General features: G+C 37.5%; 1 protein-coding gene across 7 annotated transcripts in view; it reads right to left on the bottom strand.

Annotated features, from left to right (window-relative positions):
• INPP4B (inositol polyphosphate-4-phosphatase type II B) overlaps window positions 1–14,809 on the bottom strand; it is a 583,153-nt gene that overhangs the window by 166,362 nt on the left and 401,982 nt on the right. For all 7 annotated transcript variants that reach the window (XM_082838508.1, XM_082838506.1, XM_082838512.1 and 4 more), the window contains 2 exons: window positions 1,128–1,258; window positions 627–731 (listed from right to left, as the gene is read on the bottom strand). In XM_082838508.1, the coding sequence (XP_082694634.1) occupies window positions 627–731; window positions 1,128–1,258 (236 nt within the window). The remainder of the gene's footprint in view (window positions 1–626; window positions 732–1,127; window positions 1,259–14,809) is intronic.

The raw sequence follows: 14,809 nt of genomic DNA, 5'->3' as shown, positions 1-14,809 counted from the left end.
TTTTACTGAGAAATGGCAAGGAATTACTTGAGTGGCAATGAATTCAACCCCATATCATTCACTCTAGAACTATTCAGGTATGTTATGAAAATCTATGTGTATTTTCTTGAAAAATGTCTCTCACAACCAAGTACATCAAAATACTGTAGCACCTTCTATCTGATAAACCCGCTTCTCAGAGGGAAGTGGGTGATTCTGGTGATAGCCACCACTAAGTTGGAGAAACAGCACATGAGTCCATCTTTGGACTCTGGTTTCTCAGGATAGGCACAAAATGAATGAGTCTTGTTTTTCTTTTTCTCTAATTCAAACAGTAGCACAATGGGGAGCTATTAGGCGTCGCTGATGATACTTAATAAAGCTAATACTCATCTTGCACAGTCACCTGTAACTCAATTCATAGTTATTGAGTTCATAGGTGGCATATTTACAAAGCATTGTCCAGAAACACAGTAACGAAAATGTAATGGTTTCTTTTGTAGTATCTAGGGTCATTATCAGCTTCAATTGTTTCATCTTCACCTTTATATAACTGCTAAAATTTCTAATTCTGCCAATAGTCAAGCCTTTTAAAGAAGTACACACTAATATAATTTGCCCATTTGAAAAAGAATACTATATACTACCTTTCAAGTGAGGGCTGTGTACGTGCATTCTTTGCAGATGTAGGTTTATCGGAACAAATTCTAATGTTTTCTCTCCTTTGCTGCTGCTTGATTTGAAAGAGGACCCTAGGTGGAAAAAAAAAATTAAACATCATTAGTAAATAAATAGTGTGTGTGTGTGTGTGTGTGTGTGTGTATGTGTGCTGAAAAGTACATTTGACATAGAAAAATGTTATAAGAATTTCAGAAAGAAAAACATATTCTGTATGAGTGGATTTTCTTCTCAGAAATTTAATTAAAAAAAATTCTCAGTTACCCCTATAATGATACCATGAGGTAAAGTAGTGCAATTTTTTCTGCTTTGTTTTTCATGCCAAGATGGTAGAGTTGGAAATAAAAGTTTTCTGCTTTTTATTAAATCTTGACTTTTCTATGTCCAGAACAACAGTATTTATTATTGTTTTCACATAACATACATGAAATTCATTTCAGTTTGAATATGTAAAGTCATTGATTTCATACCTGTTTCCTTGCTGAGTTCTGTCAGAATGTCTTGGTACATATTCACCATTTGATCACAGTGAGTAAGGACATTTTTTCGTAGATTGTCCCAGTGTGGAGAAAGCTCACCAAGTTCTTTTAGCTCCTGGTTTCTGTTAAGAATGAAAAAGAAGAGAAAATTATTTATTTTGATCTTAAACCCACAGATACAAAATGCTTCATCAGGGTTGCCAAACTAACTGATTCACCATCCCTTTCAGGAAAGCTCTGTGCTTATTAGGAAAAAAAATCATTTTAACACAAAGGAAGAAGTGACTAGGTTAGGCCACACAAACATTAAAAGTCCTGTATGTCAAAGAGCAAAAAAGAAGGTTTAAATTTATTGATAAAAATTTCACAAAGATGGCAAAGACTTATTATGCTTAATATAAATAGAGGCCATTCAGTTAAAACAAAACAAAACAAAACACTAAACCTCAATAGAGAGATAGCTAAGTTCTAGGCTTTGACGATCCCACATGAAATAATTTGGAAAGGGTTATCTGACTGTGAAGGAAACACAAGCTAATCACGGAATCTAGTTTATATATAATATAGCTGTAATCTTTCCAAAGCCCATAAATAGTATGATCAGGTATGATTTTACTGGTCTCAATTTCTCCTAAGGACAATTTAAGTAAATACTGTATGCCTATATTTTGTCCCCTCTTTATCAAAAGAAGAGCTAATCAAGATCTAGGTTTTAATTATTAACTTTAATTCTCTACCCTTTAGCCATGTTAATTTAAGTCATCAGAATGCCTTTTTAAATTATAATGATAAATGGTTTAATATGCTTCTTGGTTAGATTTCTCATTCATTTCTATAACCTTTTACCAACAACATTTTCATGAGGCAGTTTAACCAGCAGTAATGAAACTTCTTTGCTATTTTGGCTGTGAAACATGCTAAATACCAAGCTAATAAATTCAGAAGATGTAGAAGCTTTAACATCCTGTTAAATTCAGGAATAATGGATGGTGTGCAAAAATGTGACTTGCTTCCAAATGCTTGTGGCTGCCTTTGTTTGGTTTCAATGGGAATGCGATATAGTATTGCTGCATCTTCCATCTGAGGTCTTCACAATTTTTGTGAACATTAATCTCATTCTCAACTTTTCCACAGATTAACTTTCATCAGACAACATTCATGGAAGTAATTAATCAATGGACAATGGGAGTAAAGGAAATTCATGACCAAAGCGGGGTTAGGAGAGAAGGCTGAAGAGTGGGGAAGTCAAGTTCTCTGTGTGGACTCAGATGGTAGGGTATTGAAATTCAGGACAAAACAAACAGATAATTCCAAAAGCTGGAGATATCAAGTCTAGAAGAATCTGGGCAATTAGGTCAAATCTGAGGTAGAGAGCAAATGTGATATGTCAACTTAATATGTAAGATTTTGGGTTTTACTTTCAATATATCGTTATAATAGAAATCTTAACTAGGTATTACTGTTTAACACTAATAAACGCACCATGGGTTTACAATTTATGTTGTCTCTGAATTCCTATCAGAAATAATAATTATAAGGGAGGTGGCGATGGAGGGGACGGTAAGAGTGAAGCCCCTGACTACGGTGTGGAATATTGGGGTGGAGTACACCTCCCTGCCCAAGAGGAGTCCGACAAAGTGTGATCAGAAAATCTTAGCGTTCTGTAGGCAGTGACTTGAAGGAAGCCGGGAGGAATCTACAAACTGGGGTTTAAAATTCATTACACTCCTCCAATATGTCAAAACTTACATACAGGAATAACTAGACGAAACCTGGTATTCACTGCTTTTTTGTTCTAAGAGAGGACATTAAACAGATACACATTCTGAAAGGGACAAACAAACAACATAAGGTTTCTCCGCATTAAAAAAGTTCAGGGAGTTCCCTCGTGGTTCAGTGGTTAAGACTTTGCCTTCCAATGCAGGGGGTGCGGGTTCGATCCCTAGTTGGGGAGCTATGATCCCACATGCCTTGCGGCCAAAAAACCAAAGTATAAAACAGAAGGAATATTGTAACAAATTCAATAAAGACTTTAAAAATGGTCCACATCAAAAAAAATCTTTTTTAAAAAATGTTCAAATATAGGAGAACTATAGAATAAAGGTATAATAAACTAGAGTAATGAAAAAGGTGTAAAACAAAATGGGGCAGAGTAAGAAAGTAAGTTTTTAGAAAATGAAAGAAATTAATTACATTAATACATTAAAATAGAGAAGATAATTGGCTGCATGAAAATCAGTAAACTTTTCAATCAGGAAGGCTAGGGCTGTTTGTATTACATTTTGATTTGTCACTCGGTAAACAAAACCTTTAGCATCTAAGAGCCTTGTTTTATATCTCCATCCAGGTTCTCTGGAAGGCAGGGCCTGAGATCAAGCAATCCCAGGTCAGTCAGAGGGAGGTAAGAAGGGAAGTGCTGAAGGGAAAAAGCGAAAACAGGCATAACGTCGTTCATTATCAAGCTGGGCAGAACTTCACAAGAAAACACAGCTGGTTAGGTGGCCATGTGGAATGACTCCAGAGAAGTCATACGGAATCTCTGCACCTTGGAACACATTGTTAGATGGAGGAAAATGCATTTATATGCCAGTTCCTTACCATCCACTCTATTTCACTGGTAAAGATTCATCCGATGGGACTTTAGCTCCTCTGTACTTCTAGTTATGCAATCTGTCTCCTCCAGGCAGCCACTGGGGGGGCAATATTCCGGTGGAGACAGAACTTTCCTGGGTCTGGTAAAATATAGGTGCCAAGTCCACTCTGGATACTTCCACGGATACTTCCACCATTGGGTGCATGATAATGGCTGGTCTTCACCTTGAGGGAGACTGATAAGCTGGTGGCATCAGGAGATAAGGTGACAATGGTGTCACCAGTTGGGGTTCTCCATTGAGCAAGTGGTCAAAACTTGAAGACACATTCCAGTTAAGCCAGCACAGAAAAGCACATAAACTGAGCCCAGGAGGGGCTCTCCATTGAGCAGGTGGTCAAAACCTGAAGACGTGTTGGGGGCGAGCGGGCATAGGAAAACACAAAAACGGGGCCCAGGACAGGCAACTTCTTGCACAATTCCGATCCATTTATGAAATCCAGATAGCATATAAGACAACATTCTTCATCTTCTGCAAGAGGGAAGTTCAAGTACAATCCCTCAAAATGACGGCAGGTTGCAACTTCCCAAAGATTTCAAGAGAAGCAGCGAACCAAGCACAACAGTCAATACTCCAGCTGATTCTGGGGGCCTTAGCTGGTGGTATTCTTCATTCTACCACTCATTTCAAATTTGCCTCATACTCCACTGGCACTTCTGGAGTGCTGCCTTGTGAGGTCACCTAGACCTTAATCTGAAGACATTAGGTTCTTCGTTTCCTTGCTGTTATGGAATTTTAGTTGTGGCAATTTCCCATGCACTTCTGGCCATGGAACACCTCTGAGTTCTAGATAAATTTCTCTTTGCTCAGCAGCCCTATTTCCCCATGGTGATGAGCACAGTATCTCTTACTATCTTTGCTGGTCCATTTAGTTAGGAATGTATGGTAGTCAGATCACACATGAAATCAACCACAACTTCCAGTTAAGTGGGACTCTTAATGGGTCCCCTGACAGAACGCCTGTCCCCATACTCCAAGAACCAGGATTCTAACTGGCAAAGTCTAAGCCTGTAGGGAAAGAAAGCGCAGATCCCCAAAAGTGGGGCACTGTGATTGATTATAAGGGATAACCCTTTCTTCTAGAGGTGGTTATTTTAGCTATAGCGGGCACAACATCCTATACCAGCTGTTGGTTTAGCATATAAACTTCATCCTGGAGGATAGTACCCCAACCCTAAGTTTTTTACCCAAGCTGGTACCTTAGCTGAGTCTTTCATGGTTAATATTATTCCACTGTTCTATCAGGTCTGTGGCTTTTGGGTGGAGGGGCATGCAGTGATTACAAACTCATGTCGCACCTCGTTTTACGTAGCACTTGTCCTTTGGTTGGAGCAATGTTATGTGGGACACCAGATCATTCTGTAAGCCATCAGATGGGGGTGCCAGCAGTGGCACTGTGAGCAGAAAAGGGAAACACGTATTCAGACTATGTCTCATGTCCCAGGATAAACTGCTGCCCTTTCCAAGGTCAAAGGGATGCAACGTAATTGACCTGCCACCAAATAGCTGCTGGGTTTCCCCCAAGGAATGGTACCATATTCGTGTCCATTGCCAATCTATTTCTGGCATTTAACATTTAGCAGTGGCAGTAGCTATATCAGCCTTGGAGAGGGAGGCCACGCCTTTAGGTCCATGTATAACCCCTGTGTCTGCCACCAAGGCCATTCTCTTCATGGGTCTATTTCACAAACTCTGGAGTGTCCAAGAAAGGAGTCTGGCTAATCCATGGGCAGGTGATAATGTCCTCTGGTCATAAAGAGTATTTGCTTTCTGATGGGCATGGCTCAGGCATACTTGTGCTCACTCCTGTAAGCCCATCTACATACCCTTGCCCATACTCCTTGAATCCAATCTTCTAGTCTTATTTCTTCCAGGCCCGTGAAGCCATTCACTTTGCTAAACTTAATATATATCAATACCTCAGGCCATCTCTCCCTCTAAATGATTAACAATCATACTGTTTCTCAGATCTCCCCACTGGATGAATTTTCTTCATTATTGACCTTAAGGTCCACCTAACACATCAGGCTGACCAATCTTTTTAAGAGTTTGAGTGTTTTCTTCCTCCATGAGTTAATCAGAATGAAAGAGAAGCATCATAAGATAGAGGTACTAACATGAGATCAGTGACATGAGACTCTGGGACAGCTCTTTACAATATATGCTCATACCTCCTGGATCTGCTTAAGCCCAGTTCCGAATGTATCACTCCCACCACACAATACATTACTCCTACATCATACAATGGGATCACAGTAGTACCCAGTTCACAATGGGCAGCTCTAGGCCCAGAGTCATTCTGTGTCTAAATCATCAGGGGTTTAGTCTCTAACTAGGGCCCAGTATCACACTGGGATGATGCAGGAGCCACCAGTACATTTCAGAACCCTAAAGGTCTGCACTGAAACAATCCTACCTGAAGTTGCTGAAGCCTCCACAGGGCAGCATTATTTCTCACCATGGATACGTTCAGACCCATTGTTCAATCTCATGTACCCAAGGGCTGGCAACACAGTTAGGAACTTTGGAAATGTTCCTCTTCCTTGGGCTCTATTTGACACACTCTGCTTCTCCATTAATGGTTATATATATATACACATATATATATATATATATACTATATTTTTGATAAATATGATATATATGACTTTCATACATATTTATGACATATATGTGACTTTTATAAAGTCTGAGTGGTATATGCATCAGAAATATAGTTCAAATCACATCAATTATTTATTTACATAGATGAAGAAGGTCTTTTTTGTGTATGTATATGTATGTGCTATATTCCTGATTTCCCCCATTATTTGTCATTGAACCAACATATGTTAGAGGTGGAGCAACCGTATGTGCCAGTTTACACCTGTTACTCCATTGTAATTATCAGCACCTCTTTCATTTGCAAAATATCCCTTTAAATGACCCAAGTTTTAGGATATCAGAATTAACATATCCTTTTTGATATAGTAAAAGAAAACAACAGCTACAAACTCACAGAATGTCATGGCTGGAAGGAAATTTAGGAAACAATTTGAAACCTCTTGCTTTACAGATGGAGGCATCTAAATAACGCTGCTTGTTAATCTCAGAGTCACTAGAAAAACATAAGCCTTTTAGACTATAATTCTATACCAACTCTTTCCTCACCCCATAAGATTCTCCACTGCAAGAACAAAGAAATACAAAACAAATTAACAAAATTCCAAACAATAAACACAGCGCCTTGTTTATGAAGGTACTCAATGAACATATATGGAGTCAAGGGGTGTAGAACCTGGAGCTATTGACTTCTAGAATCACATTTATAAACTTTCATGTACTTTTAACATTAAACCTGAACAAAGGGTAAGTTGTAAGTTGAGATTTTTTTACTTCTGTATCTTTCAGTTCAAATGGCATGGCTACTAGGTATGCAGTAATAATCTCTAAAATATGTTCAAGTGCATAGGGGGTGTCTAGTATTCTGAGACTCACAGATAATGGCCCCTGTGGTCCAGTCTGCATGTTGCCACTTTTATCTAAACAGAAATCTGGCATCAACATTATAATTAAACAGTTACACATCTTTACTAAACCTTTGGTGTGAATGGAAAAAGAGATGAGCTGTGTAAATGCATTTTTAATCCATAGAAAAATATTTTTTAAAACACTCCGCTATCTATTAACATTATCATTTTACTCACAGTAACACCTTCTGCTTTCAAAAGCTGTCTCCTTTAATTGCTACCTTACAACAATGACAATGAATATTTCTTTCTGGAAAATCCACTGCCCTGCTAAACACACACAATCTCTTATGAATTCCCTACCTTACTCTCACTAAAGTTCTATTTTTAAAACAAATTTTCTAGCTTGTCTCTAACTCTTTCCAATTCTACGAGACTCCAATAGGTAGGCACAGGAAGTTGAAAAGACTGAATATTCAAATACTAATAAGCTTGGGCCGCTTACACATTAAAGTTCTCTTGGCACTTACTGCCAACCATCCACTTTCACTTTGCTACCTACAAAAATAAAAGGCAAATCATATAAAATATGTCTCCAAAGGAGACAGGTGATTGCTAAGGCCTACTTGAGAAATACCCAATGCTCTATGGTTCTTGACATTTCAACTGTAAAGACTGACATTCTTGAAACTTGATGAAATATTCATACAGATCTCTGGTGTACTTTTTGCCTATATGGTTTGTTTCATCTTACCTTGTTTAAATATTTCAAAAATACATGCTTTTTCTCTTTAGGAAAATTGCAAGTTCCTGGAGGTTATTATGACCCTCTGAACCTTCCATAACGTGAAACACACTACTAAGTATAACATGTTTGAAACACAGACTATTAAATAACATGAAGAGAAAATGAGACCAAAAAAAAAAAAAAAAAAAAACCCAAATGACTCTTGAAGAGTAAAAAGAAATAACTGAACACAAAATGAGTCACAGAGAAACTGAAAAGGAAATAGCCAAAGCTGCTTTCACATATAATGCATGAAACACTGGAAAGATTATTAAATAGGTAAATGTTTTTTAAACTTCATTACTTACACCCCTGGGGCTGTCATGGCTAGAAGGACAGGGAGGGTGCTGGGCAACAGGGAAACCAAGTAAGCAAACTGGCATCCGGCCCTTTTCCTTACTCCAGCCATCCACCTGCTCTCACTGAATCTCCCTAATTAATACTGGAATTCTCTGTACAGAGCTGTAAACAGTTTCTACTGCTGAAAAATAAAGCTAGGTTTAAGACTACCAAAACAGAACCTAGTTCAAAGAGGAAAAAGTTTCACATCTACTTAAAGCCTCTATTTAAAAGTAGTTTCAAAGCCTGATGATGATGTATTCAAGGGGGGGAATTCCAACATGGGGAAAACTTTGCTCTGAGTCTGTGAGTTACAGAGACTTGTCTTGTTTATCGTCTTGTCCTACCACAGTCCTTTGTCCATAGAAAGTGTTCCATGTAGGCCTGTTAACTGAATGAAAGATTTGCTTGAAGACTGTAATTCTTAGATTTTCCTGAAATTCGAGATAAAGTCAAAATATAAGCTAACCCCAAAGTAGAATGCTGAGCTCTGCCCCAGTTAAAATGGATACGTGCAATACATAAATGAGTCACTGTTGAGTCTTCTAACCGTATACGGTTGAGATCTGTAACCCCAGTTTGGTTATGTCTTCCTCAAGGATAGAGAGAGATTTGAAATGTATCTTCATATGGCATCTCTTACTGTGATGGTTAATTTTACGTGTCAACTTAGCTAGACCACAGGGTGTCAGATATTTGGTCCAATGTGATTGCCGGTGTTTCTATAAGGTTGTTTTGGATGAGATTAACATTTAAATCTATAGACTGAGTAAAGCAGATTGTCCTCCCTACTTTGGGTGGGCTTCATCCAATCAGTTGAAGGCTTGAATAGAGCAAAAAGGCTGACCATCCCCTGACCAAAAGAGAACTCCTCCTGCCAGGCTGACTTTGAGCTGGGACACTGGCTTTTCCTGGGTCTCAAGCCTGCTGGCCTTTGGACTAAAACTACACCATAGTCTTTCCTAGGTCTCCAGCTTGCTCACTCACCCTGAAGATCTGAGGATGAGTACACACACACACACACACACACACACACACACACACACACACACCCCTTACTAGTTCTGTTTCTCTAGAGAATTCTGAGTAATACACTAACTATGTAGAGATTCCATCAGAAAGCTTTCTTTCTGCTTGGTGTAAAAGAAGTTGGGGGTGGTGGTGAGATGGAAACATCTAAAATACAGTTTAGGCTCTTTCATGAACTTTTATCCCTCCCACTACATTTTACAAATACTCTGACTTCTTCAAAAGAAAAATAACCATAGAAATGCTCAGCCTGTCTAAGGGACATACACAAGAAATCTCTAGTCCTGAGGCCAAAGTGCCACATGTGAGCACCTATCTTATTAGAAGTGTAAACCCAGAATAATCAACTTAACATATCTGGTTATGTGAATTCAAAAATTCCTGAAATTACGAAAAGTAATTATTGTAAGAAAGAGTGCCCAAGAGTAACAGTTAATTCATTTACAAGAAGGTAGTAAGATCAAATAGCCTGATAAAAATTTATCTACCAAAGGATACAGACCAGTAAGAAAGACATTAAAATGTCATTTGAAATTGTTATTATCTAAGCAAATAGAAATATTTTCCTACAATGAGCTGTACAATACCAATTTGTAGAATAGAAATGGCTACACAATTTAAATAGAGCCTTTTGGTAGTTATCACACTCTAAAAGTACATGTGGGTGTACGTGGGTGGCAAGTTTAAGAGGCAAATGGCTTTCATTCATTAAGCAAAATTAGACCTTAAAACAAATCTGAAAGAAGCCATAAAAATTTACCCATTAGGAAAAAAAATTAAACATGAAATAGTCAATGAAGTGTAGACTCCATAAATGACTGGTGGGTGGCTTCATTTCATAAAGTGGCCCGGTGACACCATAAAACTGAACAAAGTTCAACTACATGTCAAGTTTCACAGTATTTTCAACCCACAATTCAAACTGTCTGTGCTTTAACCTGTAGAGGGATAAAAACTGCATCCATAAATCACAGGCTTTTTTAAAATGCATTTTTGTAAATGACAACGTGGGTAATGTTGCAATCCACGAGCCACTATTTCACTGGAAAAAGTGACTGGATATTCTGAGTGGTCATTCACTCTGATTTTCATGTGACATTAAAACAAGCGGCTGTTGTACTATACACTCAAGGTTTCAAGTTTATATGCAAAGACTAAGCATTGGAACACAGTAACTACAGGAATTAGCTGTAATCACAGAATCTGTTCGTATCTGATAAACAGCCGGATTCTATAATTTAATTTTAGGTAGCTGTGTTAGAAAGAAATGAGGAATGATAAGTATGTCTTATTCCATCCTGAGAGTCTATTTGCTGCTCCTGATAAAGGTGATTTGGTGTTTATTTACTTCCACATAACATCTTCTTTACCCTTCAAAGTTTGTCAAACATGGTCATTTATTGTTTTAATATGTTAAAGCTCAGTGTTTCATTTATGCTTAAAATGGTGGTGTGTTCATATGAAGTTTCTCCTAAATCCACATATACTAATATATGTCTTTTTATTTTGGGTAGCCATGAAAATTACTCACTGTACCTGAAAGGCTACTAAAGCAAGAACAGATACTCACACTGTTACCATTTTTCATTATTCATGCCCATACTTTTAGAAAGTGCAAACGTTTGTGAGTATCACCCTTTTGAATTCTCACTCCTGCATTTGGAGTGCAGATGTCACCCAGTTCAGTTTCATAGGTAGACAGAATTCAAGAGGCTCTCAAAGTGCTGGAAGTAGAGCTCTTTGGGGAAAACCGTAAGGCTTTCCAGGTAATCAAGGTTACTTTTGTATAGAATGTGTCTCTTTTCTTACTCTTAAAACACTCCTCAGATATAATTGTCCCAGAGCCCGACTAAACAAAATAAAAAATTCAGTCTCACTAGGCACATTTCAAGTGCTCGACAGCTACATGGCTATCAGGGTAGGCAGTGCAGTATAGAACATTTCCATCATCGTGGAAAGTTCTAGTGAACAACATTGTTCTGGAAAAATGGGAAGAATATAAGTGAGAAGTAAAGTGACTTGTTTGATGCCATATTGTTAGGAAGTGGCAGAATCAAGACATGTACCGAGGTCTTGTGAATACAAATCTTGTTCTCTTTTTTATTTTAATTTCTGGTGAGTATGATTTCTTTTAAGCAAGTATCCTTCAATAGGAGGACAAGATTGGAATCTCCCATCTGAGGGACTCCTCTGTATGTAAATTCCACCCAGGTCAACAAAGAGCTGGTGCAAATATTTTGCTCAAGTGTGCACTTACCAGACAGCCTTGGCTACCATAATTGCTGGAATCTCAAACAACAAAACAAAATTCTTATGTATTTTCTATTCCTTTAACAAATATTTAGCGGTGCTGATTATCCTTATTCATGCCAGGCACTATAATAAGAACTTTATAAATATTCACTCATTCTATATGCATAACAGCCCAAGGAAGTAGGTATTATTATTATCACCCTTATTTTTTAAATGAGGAAACTGAGACTCAGGGAAGATAAGTAATTTACCCAAAGTTATCCAGATAGTGAGTAGCAGAGTTGGGATGAAGCCCAGGAAGTTTGTCTAGGGTGCCCATGCTTTAAACTACTATGCTAGATAGACTCTCCATTAGAAATACAGCACAATCTCACTCTCACTAGAAATCACATCAAGAACATATATCTTGATACTATCAGCTTGAGGAAAAAACAAAATAAAACCCTTCTGTTTTTGCAGACAAGGGTAAAGCTTGATGTCAGCCTTCTTATTCTTTACATTAAATTCCAATGAGCAGGAAGAAAGGGGGATTTTATGTTACTAGAACTCTTTAAAATTAGAGATGCTACTGCTGGTTATCCCAGATCAGTGCTGTCCAATAGAACTCTCTGTGTGATGGTGATGTTCCAAAGCTGTGCTATTTAATTACAATGGTTACTAGCCATATGTGACTACTGCACACTTAAAATGTGACTAAGGTGATGGAGAAACGAAAATTTTAAATTTCATTTCATTTTAACAAATTTTAACTTAAGTTTCAATAGCCACATGGAGCAAGCAGCATCTGTACTTAATAGCAAAGACCTCGATGGTTCAATTAAGAGCCAAAGAGGGCTCCTTTCTGTCTTCTAAACCTTGTGCTTGCCCAGTATGTCCTACATCAAAGAATTATAACTTATCTATTCAGTCATGCAGGTCAGAATGCTTAAGTTATTCTGCACGCCTTACCTCCAGAGATAATCCACCACCAAACTCTGCTCATCAAAAAAATCCCAAATGTTTGTACATTTCACCATTTCCCCCCAGCCACCATGGTCTAAGTCACCACCATTGTTCGCCCAGACAAACACAACATCCCCTAAATTGTTTTATCCCTCCACACTTGCTTCCCTTTTTCTAAGTGTAATCATGTCATTCTCTTCACGCAATTTCAGCTGTTCTTGGGAAAAGACTACATTCCTGAGTGCTTATTATATGCCAGGTATTATGCTAGATTCCAGGAATAGTACAATAAGAAAATGGACAAGTTCCTCCTTTTCTGTGTCCCAGAAGGCCCTAACTAATCTGAAGTCTGAAGCCTGACTATCATTCCAAAATCACTGTCTCAGCTCTAAACACACCAGCTTTGTGAGAGAAGTCCATTTTTCTGCCCACTGGGAATTTGTAGTACCATATAATAAACGTATCTATGAGGTATGCACTTACATACACACACACACCCCAAATCCCATAGCCATAAATGCTAGAGTCTCCCGATTGTTCACTTAATTTCTACAGTAGCCCTGTAGGACAAATGATAATATTATCTAAAAAGTGAAAAAAAATTGAAAATTGAGAAACTGTGTAATTTTCTAAAAATTATAAGTACGTATCAAATGGCAGATAAAGAGGTTTTGGACTCGGGTTGATAATTATTCCAATTCCGTGTTTTTATCATCACAACGTACACTGTCTCCTACTCAATCCATGTGAAATAAAGAATCTTGGCACAATGGACAAATATGCTTCTGAATGAGCTTTGCCTTATTTGTTCCTGTGGGGCTATGGTAATAACCAAACAACAAAATAAAACACATATTTCTATCGCCAGCTTGGTGATACTAAGCGCTCTACAGGACATCTCATTAAATGATACCAAGAATCTATAATGATGAACTTAATGGCACACAGCATCTGCCCTCAATACTAGGAGTTGGTAGGGCCAATGCACTCCTTCCATGATAAATAATACACCAAATGGTATTCCAATGTTGCATGAAGAAAAATGAACAGAAGAAATAACACTCATCAGCTATGAGTCAACAGTGGAGTCCCAATGGGATACTTTTTTATGCAGCACTTTTGGATATTTAGGACTTAAGATTTTCCTCAGAGAAAGCAAACAAGAGAGACAGAAAGAAACACAAAGAGAAACAAAGTGGAAGAGATAGAACACTATAAAAAAATCTATGAAATTCATCAGTTTGAGGTTTATTCAGTATCTATGAGACCTAAACAGAATAGCTGACTCCTTATTACTTTTCCCACTAATCAGTGTTTCTTTAAGGTCAGTAAAGATTTTCAGTGTGCTTTTATCTAAGTATGCAAATGTCAGTAGACGTCTCAAAAGTCACGTGCTTCAGCCAGGCCAAAATAAACACGGTGTAAGATGAGGCTGGAGATGTAGGTAGACAGGAGCCCTTGTTTGCCTTGTAGGCCGTGTGAAGGGGAAACCTCGTCTGGTGATAAATTTTGAAAAGAAGATCTAACCACGTTCAATGGACAGGTTGGCTGACTATGTGGTAAAATCCTACTGTACAACTTTTTGAAATAGAATTTATATGAATATATTCTAGTTCATAATTGCTAGTATATACTTTTAACATTTTTTAAATGGCACTCCTGTAGCATTATTGGTTTGAAATAATATGAACCTTTTTGAATGTAATAGTCACAAAATGCTTTAAGATAAGGTGCAAGGTCAGAAAATTAAGTATCTTCCTCATTTCTTTCAAACTAGGTATATTGCTTAGAAAACCCATTTAATAGTGTATCATAATATTTAAGTCAGCATGTAGAACATGTCTCTGAAATGTAACTCTGTGCAGCAACTAGACTTTCAACCTGGGATTTCAAAGTATCTTACTATTTTTTTGCATATATAAGAATATACTGCATTCAAGAAATAGATTTAAGACTAGATAGACAGACAGATAGACACACTTATCATAGGTCTGTAATATAGCTCTAAAAATGAAGAATATAGAATATTTGAAATATATAGTATTGAACAAAACAGTGTCTTCATTGACATAAAATATTTTATCACCATGAATTTAGTATATGTACGATATTTACAAACACTAATATCTAAGAGAAAGCATTCACATTCTCTAAAAGAAGTGTTAGCAAGATTTTTATTTAAACTTTCTATGTCCCAAATTCTATTACATTTTCCCTACTAAA

This window comes from Leucopleurus acutus (genome assembly GCF_964270905.1).
Source record: "Leucopleurus acutus genome assembly, chromosome: 4".
NCBI classification, from domain to species: domain Eukaryota; kingdom Metazoa; phylum Chordata; class Mammalia; order Artiodactyla; family Delphinidae; genus Leucopleurus; species Leucopleurus acutus.
Note: the sequence above shows the minus strand (reverse complement) of the source record. Positions and strands in the feature narration are given on the sequence as shown.